The 9,395-nt window shown below is 41.8% G+C and overlaps 1 protein-coding gene across 1 annotated transcript; it reads right to left on the reverse strand.

Annotated features, from left to right (window-relative positions):
* Nucleotides 1–889: 889 nt before the first annotated feature.
* Nucleotides 890–8,111, reverse strand: LOC149834803 (serine/threonine/tyrosine-protein kinase HT1-like). The gene is made up of 6 exons (XM_090010299.1): nt 7,768–8,111; nt 7,528–7,660; nt 5,580–5,775; nt 1,973–2,097; nt 1,730–1,888; nt 890–1,601 (listed from the first exon to the last, which is right to left on the reverse strand). The coding sequence occupies exons 1-6, from the start codon at nt 8,037–8,039 to the stop codon at nt 1,287–1,289; spliced, it is 1,200 nt and encodes a 399-aa protein (XP_089866425.1). The 5' UTR covers nt 8,040–8,111; the 3' UTR covers nt 890–1,286.
* Nucleotides 8,112–9,395: the final 1,284 nt, after the last annotated feature.

Here is a 9,395-nt window from a genome sequence, read left to right on the forward strand (position 1 = left end):
TTTCCCCATGACGACAGTTGCCGAAGTTCATGCTACCATTTGTTGAATACAGATAATCCATGTCGCCCTACGACGACATGCTCAATCTGTTACAGTCGCCCCACAGCGACAAACATTGTCAACCTGCGACTTACCTCACCCCACGACAACAGTTGCAGCAAACACCAGCAGGCTTGCGCAATAGAAATACGTGCCATGAGCCCATAACCCAATGTTGGTGTATATGCAAAATCAAACACAGAAGCATACATGAAGACGTCATGGCGTGCGAGGGAGAGTGTTCGGCATTTTCCTCAACCGATCGACGCCCACAATGAACCCAGGCCTAAGGTCAACGGTGAGCAGAACCCTGTACCACGTAAACCTTATGTGGTATATGGGGTAGGCTAATAGCTATAAATCTCTCATCATTTTCATGGCAACCTACTCCCTTATATAACAGGGAGAAGAAGTACGTGAACCTGGTCTCCGTAAGGTCTCCGCATTCACGTAACTCTCACCCACTAACACCCCATTAAGTAACCCACTAATGGTGTTAAACCGGGTCACCCAATGGGTTGGACCCAAATCTGTTATATCCAACCGTTCGGACCGAGGGGAACATGCACTCCATGAATACAAGACCACCCAAAGGAGTAAGGGGCACTTCAAAATAGCGTCAGAGTAATGTCAGATGACACAGGCGAAGTAATGCTTTTGCCATTGTCAACTAAGCCCCATGCCCTGGCCCCTGACATTAACAAAGCTCCAGACGATCAAAGCCATTGTCCATCACACAATCGACCAAGCTGCCGATACTTAAGCAGCCAAACCTCGGCTAGACATTGCTACCATGAAGAAGATGGGTCACCTTGGGAGATTTTCAAGCATAAACAACCAATTTTATGGTGAATGTACCTTCTTTTCCCTTCCTTATAGGTGACAAAGTCTAGTCATTACATCTGTGAAAAAGCAAACTCATGGGGGCTTACCAGGTAAAGCTTCAACAAAAATGGTAACCGGACTTTGTATCAGTCGATCAGCCTTTTCAACATAAAAAGAATTACCCCTAGTCCCATTTTCTACTTTTCTGTACAACTGTTGTATGATTCAGACATATTCACCAAGGACGGCAACCAACTGCTTTCTTTGGATCTTGTTCAGTACCAACCAACACCACTAACTGACTCTAGTTGCCTCACCGTTGAGACGACATGTTTTTGGCGGTTAACTGACGCAAAATTGGCTGTAAGAAAAGATTCGCAGGCTGTAGCACCCAAACACGGGCCTTCAAATTCCCCTCCTCACTATGAAGAAAAGCACTCGTTGAAGCACCCAAAAAATCGGGAAGACCTGTCCAGCTTGATCTGCACACTGTCGTTCTCTTGTGATTTGTCCATCAGGTGGCGTGTACCAGGAGAATCGGTTGGCACATAACTGCTCTGACCAAGTTGCATAATGGGTGGAGGCGTAATTTCCATAGGAGAAACAGACAAGCGGAAGTTACGTAGCATCTGAATGATCTGGTGGAACTCTGGGCGACTGTTTGGGTCCTCTGCCCAGCAGCACTCCAAGATGGCAACAAGTTCTTTTGGGAGGTTTTCCACATCAGGCCTCGCTTTCTACAGAAACGCACATTGCATTTACAAGAAGACCAAGAGTTGAAAACGAATAATCATGGTATAAAGATTAACAAAATAACAGTCCTGACTCCTGAGTATATCCAGAGAGAAACTGGGAAGAACAGTACCTTGAATGCTGCAGCATAAGCAGCCTGGAGGTTGGACATACCCTCAAACGGTGAATGGTTGGTTAACAATTCCCACAAAACTATAGAGAAACTGTATACATCAACTTTATGGTTATAATGCTTTTTATCACCTCGACGGAGTGTGACAGTGCTGTAAAGCTGTCAAGTAGTAGCGTGAAGAAAATAAGTGAACTTTGTTGTGTATGATGAAAGAGAAAATTGCTTCAACAAATCAAGTGGTACCTCAGGAGCCATCCATCTGTATGTGCCAGTCTCAGCTGTCATCATTTCAGTCAGTGTCTCTTCCCTTGCCAATCCAAAGTCAGCCAGTTTGACCTTTTTCTGGTCCTGAGTTAGAAGTAGATTATCTGAAGCAAACAAGAATCACCTGTGAGATGGAACACGGACGAGAGAGAGAGAGAGAGAGAGAGATGCCATAATAGCTAGTACAGAAGGAAAATCATGTAATCGGTAAAGTAACGTTGAACGTAAATATACCAGTTGCCAAGCAGAAAATTGTGGAAGTTTTTTAATATTAGGCAACTGGGACACTGAAAAAAGTGCCGGGTCCCCAAACAACACCACCAACCAAATGAAAGTTAAGGTCTTTAAGATGAACACAATCAGCTGCACCATATATGGTTCAAATAATGTTTCAAAGGGAAGATACCTATGTTCCCGACCTCATTGACACCCTTCTGCGCAGTAGAGAAAAAGGCCACCATATATGGACTATCTCCCCAACATGGAGCCCCATAAATCCATGCAGAGGCCCTCTGTCCACATGATTTATTCTCCACATTAAGTGCCACTATAACCACTTAAATTCACCACCCTTTTGTCTCTCTCTCTCTCGCCCCTCATGTCCTCTTGATCCTTTGACCAAGCCACATAGTAATACAGCACTTTACAAGCGCTTGATCCTTCTCCCAATTCCTGCGTTCACTTCCCTGACCAAGTCCTATAATTTTTGTATCTCTACCCAGATATATCAAAATCGATAGATTTTGTCTCATCGTCAACCATGCCCTGACATACCTTCCCTTACAGAGATCACAATCTATCATCCTCCAACACTAGGAACAAGGGTCAAGATATACGTTGGCTAGAGCAGGAAAAAGTGCACACTGTCAAGGCCTAAAACAACTAAATGACAATTTAGTGAAGCAACTGTTGAACACATGGGGCAACAATGTGCTGCCACCATCAAGCACAAGAGTGTGAACAGCTGCTATCGTCAAGCTAGAGACCTGATCATACGCCACATAGATGCTGGCTACACTTTCCTTAAACCAAAATGCAATAGGAAGAACTGTGACCAACCTTGGCTTGGGTGGATGATAAGTGGCTTATGAAATATGGTCACTATGCCACTACTTATAGGCATCAACTTGTCATTTCTATCCTGTACAAGATCTTAAAAATATTGATTGATTGAGGTGTTTGGGGAAGCAGATTTCTCTTCATTTCCGTGTTATCACTGTAAGTGTGTTTTACCAAAGCTCCTAACTCTTTATAACCTGGACTACCCAATCACACAATTTAAGGAAAATCTCCTCACAAGTTGCCTTGAAACTAGGAAGGTTGCTTAGGGGCCGTTTACACCCAATGGTCCAGGACAACTCGTACGTCGAGTACATTTTTATTGCATCCCTAGGGGTGTGACAAAAGTGTCCCGCCAAAGTGGGATACAAGTACCACTTGCATCCTGCTTTGGGGGACATCCAACGCAGGACATGAAGCCCATGCCAGATGGGGCTGCAGTGTCCCACCTATACACCCTTAGATAATCCAGCAATCTAACCACATTAACATACCCCACCCCACCTGCCACCAAGCCCAACCAGGCAGAAATTGCTGACACTTCATTTACCTGATTATCCGAAAAGGAAAACACATTAATATGACAGACTCCCAACCACATGAAAGAAATCACAAGTACAGAGAAAGCATATTGCAAATAATGAAGGCAATCATTACATGAAGAAATAACATCATTGGCACACACAATCAAACTTCAAATTTGGAACCACTCTACTGTTGAGTTTGAGGACAGAACATGAACACAAAAACACAAAGATTGCCCTCACTCAAAGACAGGCTTCAAGCCATTATTGGAGATGGACCATGATACGAAAAACAGCTCCCTCAGAAGAAATGAAAAGACAGCATTTTACCCTCCCCAAGAAGGAAAGCAAATAATTACTTAAGTTGTTGATTTTCATGTGTGAAATTCCAAATGTGATAATTACTTAAGGTGCATTCTGAACATTTACTTCATCAGCTTTAGCATTGAATGTGAGCAAAAGATAAAAAGTTCCAGTACACCCCTTGAAACTAAGTCAAGCAATAAAAGGTCTATACACATGAACAAACTATGGCTAAACGAATACTCACTACACATTTGTCAGAGAAAGACAAAGACAATCACATTTATAGATAAAAGGTATATAAGCAAGCTGCAAGTGCATCTTGTCAAAGAAAGAAAATCAAAATATACATATGCATATTGCATAGAGGTATATAATGAAGCTGCAATCACAGCCCAGAATTGCTCCTTAAGCAGATAAATAAAATAGGCTTTCACACTTTTTCTAACATCACATGATGTCTAAGCAACACCAACTGTCCCAGAACTAGTGTTTGAAGAATACACCATAGCGTTTTAGTTTTTTTTACACCAACAAAAAATTAGAGCCAAATATGTGAACTCTAGGTTGCAGAATTACCTTCTTATGAATACTTGATTAGATGTCCACATATTTCAAGTCTCATTCTCCATTTTAAAGTCGAAATTATTGCTACTTCCACAAACACTAACTACAACCTAGTACAGCTGCATAACAAAGCTCTAACCATTTTTCCTCAAAAATTAACAGGGGAATATCAAAGCAACAGGCATATGTAAATATCTCTTAAGCTCAATATACATGCTAAGTTGCTAAGGATGAGGGCCCAATGATAGGGACCAAATCGGATATTACAGAATCCCCAAAAGATAAACCATTTGATCTTACACTACTCCCTCTTAGATACCCTAACCTCTGGGCTGACATCCAGGGACCAATTTCATGCTTCCACAATCCCACTGGGAAAACCCAGCTTCTCCTCCAGTCAAACTCATCCATGTTACCAGTCCCTATATTGCTGCATAAGGACCAGGACAAGTTGAGACCTAGGACATTGGACCTATGTTGTCAGTATTGGTATTGGCCCTGAATCGTTTGGCCAACGATTCAGGTGAATTGGCCGATAACGATTCTCAAGTGAATCGTTCTGAATCGGCTAAAAAGTATTTTAAAAAAATTGCGTCAATCAGAACGTGACACATGTTAAAACCATTAAAATAATATTAAAAATATTTAAAAATTAATTTTAATCATTTTTTACATTTATTAAAAAATAGCCGATTCAGGTTAGTATCATATCGATTTTCTGCCAATACAATAAGTATCGGCCAATACAGGTCAATACTGACAACATTGCATTGGACCATCTTACAAAACCATAACAGGCTCACAAGTTCTTCAAGAAATGGCTCCTGATTGTTTTTTACAATTGCATTGAGCATCCCAATAAAACATGAGTGAACTATGAACAAACGAGAGTTTGAACTTTCCTAAGGAGATTTATATGTTAGAGTAGCACTGGCATGATGACTTCTTTGTCTCAAGTGAAGCAGCCATGGACAGTTTAAAGGAACTGTCCCCATACAGAAGAAGCACATGTGTGCATGCACACATGGTAATGCGCTCAAATATCTCATACAAATGATCACAATAAAAATCCATAAGAAGGATAATGGAAGAGTAACATAGAGAGACAAGCGAATACACTTAATGTACAGTACCAGGTTTCAGGTCACGGTGGATAATCCCATTAGCATGCAAGCATTCCATTGCACATGCAATGTCCAACGCAAAGCTGATTGAAAGATGTAAATCCAGGCACCCAGGCCGTAATGATCTCAAGTATTTCCGAAGTGAACCCCCAAGTAAAAGCTCTGTTACGATAACCAGGTTTGCCTCATTGCAAGCACCAATGAACTGTTTCAAATACAGTGAACCAATCATCAGTCAAAATTCAACATCTGATCCAATTAATTAGGAAACTTATTCAACCAATTCGAACTACTGTTCACCCTGTGTTATCAACTTATTCTAGCAAAATATTTTAAAGAAATGATTCTCACTATATATGGCGGGTCAACTGTGCCTATGGGAAGTCACATTTAGGTTTCATCATCCATTTGTTATGTGAACAAGCATTGTACATATTCAAATATTAGTAGTCTTTTTATAGTTGTGCCATTAATATATTTCCTGCATAGTTTTATACATGAGAAAATTGCTTATTTATGTTGATATTGGGCATTCTGTAAACTTTCAATATGCACATATATCCCTGTTTTACATTTATGGATTTGTTTGAGAGGGAATTAAAACTTTTAAAACAAGCTAGCATATATGATTGGCCATTTTAGGAACCTTAGGTAGTAGCAGACTGAACTCATGGTGACCAAATCCTCTAATTCAAGTCATGAATTAGTCAAAGTGCTTGTATAGATATCAAATTCAATTATTCAAGCAAACCTCTATAGCTCTTTGCAATTGTTTTTATATTCTTACAGACATTTGGAGACTATGTTTACCCAAAAACATGGTTTCAGACAAATTATATATTGTTTTTCTTTTAAAATCAAAAGTTAACAAAACCCGGTCCGAGTCACCGAGTTGACCCGCCGAGTCACGAGTCAATAAAGAACGAGTCGAGTTCCGAGTCACGGGTTTTAAAACCTTGTCTACGACTGACCTTAGGTGTCTCTTTGGCTCCATCGCTGACAATAAAAGAATTGTTACTTCTCTCCCAACTTTTTCCCTCATGAAATACAACTTGACACAGTAAAACCAATTCTTCCACCATTCCCAACTAAACTCTCCCTAGCAAAAAGGAGACGGATGAATCATGAAAGCCAATATTTGGATCCAAATATCCTGATAGTGACCTCAACTGTGTGGGAACACAATGACAGTTTTTATTTCATGGGCTGGAACGAACAGTCAACGGTTCGAAAACTATAAGAGAACAGCCGAAAGATTGAAAAATGATATTATAAGTATAAAAGTAATAATCAACAATCAAATTGCAAAAAACAACTGTGGCAAGATTTTCAGATGAGGTAGATGACACAGTCAAACTCACAAAGAATTTAGATGAACCATGTAAAGCGGAAAAAAACAAGTAAAAAGGATTCATCTATTTCTTAACAGAATCAGGTAACGGTTTTCTTCCTCCCAATGAACACAACTGACCCCGTATTTTACATAATTCAGCAAGACCACCGACAAATTACAGTTAACATCAAACAGAAAAATATTTCAAATACATATGACATAAACGCAGGGCAATGAACCACGTTGGTTGCATATTCATATGAATATTGCAGCAATACAATCTTTAATTAATAGATGCAAACGTCAAACCTCAGAACTTATGCAATCTTTAAGCAAAATTATACAGAGATAAAGTTTCATCATATAACTAGAGGAATGAATCCGCTTGGTTTCATTCATACAAAACAAGGCGCAGTAGCAAGCTCTAACCAAAACAAAAACAACACCGGCCACGCCACATATTTTTTATCGAAGGCACTTGGAATCCATGATGTAAAAACCAAACAGGATTAAAACTTCAGGTTAAATAATTAAAAACGAGAAGCCAACCATGATTCCGGAAATATATTTGCGAGAAACAGACCCGTCCTCCCACAAATTGAGCAATTCGTAGATGAGTTTTACCGTGACTAAGTTGTCATGCTGAACCCGTGAAAGCATCTCAACCTCCCGCAGAAACCTCTCCCTCCACCTCGCCGATTCCGCCGCTGTCCCTCCGGGCTGTACGATCTTCACCGCAACGCTGGCCGACTTATACCTATAAAGAAAAAAAAAAACAGAGACAGAGATAGATGGCGATGAGAATCCATAAAAGAAAAACCCCAAAGAAGGAGAAGAGAATATTGGAGGGAAGAGGGGACTCACATGCCCTCGTAGACCTTGGCGTGGCCGCCCTCGCCGATCTTGGGGCCGAGGAAGAGGAGGTTCGGGTCGATGAGCCACCGCTGGTCGATCTTGAAATCGTCACGGCCGAGCTGCGGCCTGCCGAGCCCCAAGTCGAGGCCGTACCCCGACGCGTCGTCAACGACGCCATCCCTCTCGCCGCTGCTCTCGGGGTTAACCCTAGAGAGGTTGATCAGCTCCTTTCCTGAGGAGGCTCCTCTTCGGGCGTTATCGTCTCTGTAAGTCATCATCATTCATCCCCCTCCTCGATCGTCATCCACAGAGCGGGCAGACTCTTCTGCACTGCATCTTCTTCTCCTCCTCCTTTCTTCTTTATTTGAGAGAGAGAGAGAGCAACGGGCATAAGTATAGGGAGGCGGAATTGGTTGACTCCAACGAGCAAGGAGTTCCCACGCTACGCAGTCTTTGTCTGAAACCCTCAGAACGTTACCACTATGCCCTCTCTCTTTTCAATTTCATGCTCTTACTGGGTGGATTGCTTGGACAGACAGCGAGCTAAGTTGTGGTTAGCTTGGTCTTTGTAGGCGAGCGAGCTAAGTTGCGCTTCCAGCTATTTGTGGTTGGTCATGAGACTTGGAAGCAAACTAGAGAACTTGAATCGGCCAAAGTCTGAGACTGACAAACTCGGAAGCACGGGATGGTTTGACTCTATCGACCAAAGCAGAGGATTTAGGCACGCTGCAGTTCAAAGCTAAAACCGGGGTCACGGATAAGGCAGTGCATGGGGCCAACTGGGTCATAGTTCACGACTTTGACTGCCTTGAGCCCTTAATAGAGTGGGTAATTCTGGTGGTGCTACTGCCGTGCGCCAACGGAACACATTAAATTGTGGCCGAAGGCTTTTTTGGTGTAATATTCCCAAGTGCTTCTTGAAAAGCATTTCTGTGAGGGCGTATGCATAGGAGTGGTTCTTTTTTCTTTTTCCCCTTGTCGGTGCTCTCGCCACGTGAAGAAAGGGCCAAAAAGAGATAAAAGAGAGAGAGAGAGAGAGAGAGAGAGAGAGAGAGAGAGAGAGAGAGAGTTCCCACATGTGAATGAAAGTATAAACGTCCAAGTGTCAATTAATTATATAGCATACACCTTCACTCTGCCCACCTCCCATGCCCAATCTACTATGTCCACTCTCGGCTACCTAGTGTCTATGACTTCTACGATGACCTTTTTGACAAAATTGGTTATGCGGTAGCCCATATTTCAAATCCAGTGTGAACGCCGTCGCACAATGTGGTTTTAGGAAGGATTAGGATTAGGACCAACTCCAACTTTATGAGGCCCACGTCGTTGCCAAGCTTGGATGTTATGCGGGTGGTGAACGCATTAGAATTAAATCTTGTAAATTCCCATGATATATATATATATATATATTAGAGAGAGAGAGAGAGACCACGAATATTTGAACCTTGGGGGTGGGTGTGGGGGTGGGAGCGGGTTTAGAGACTTCCAACTATTGGATCATTGGGATAGAAACGTTGATTTCATATTTTTGCCAAAATAAAGTTTAAAAAAATGTTAGTTGGCAACATTACTGCCCCCCAAAGTCCAAACAATATGAGTGTTGGGGAAAGCACAAGGCATTGCTCCCAAACAAC

The sequence above is a fragment of the Nuphar pumila genome, chromosome 6 (genome assembly GCF_984573655.1).
Source record: "Nuphar pumila chromosome 6, dmNupPumi1.hap1.1, whole genome shotgun sequence".
In the NCBI taxonomy this organism is placed as follows: domain Eukaryota; kingdom Viridiplantae; phylum Streptophyta; class Magnoliopsida; order Nymphaeales; family Nymphaeaceae; genus Nuphar; species Nuphar pumila.

Coding starts and splice junctions, on each gene's coding strand:
- LOC149834803 (XM_090010299.1), bottom strand. CDS start 8,039: ATGATGATGACTTACAGAGACGATAACGCCCGAAGAGGAGCCTCCTCA. Junction 7,661..7,767: donor GCCAAGGTCTACGAGGGCAT/GTGAGTCCCCTC, acceptor TTTTCTTTATAG/GTATAAGTCGGCCAGCGTTG. Junction 1,602..1,729: donor CTTATGCTGCAGCATTCAAG/GTACTGTTCTTC, acceptor GCGTTTCTGTAG/AAAGCGAGGCCTGATGTGGA.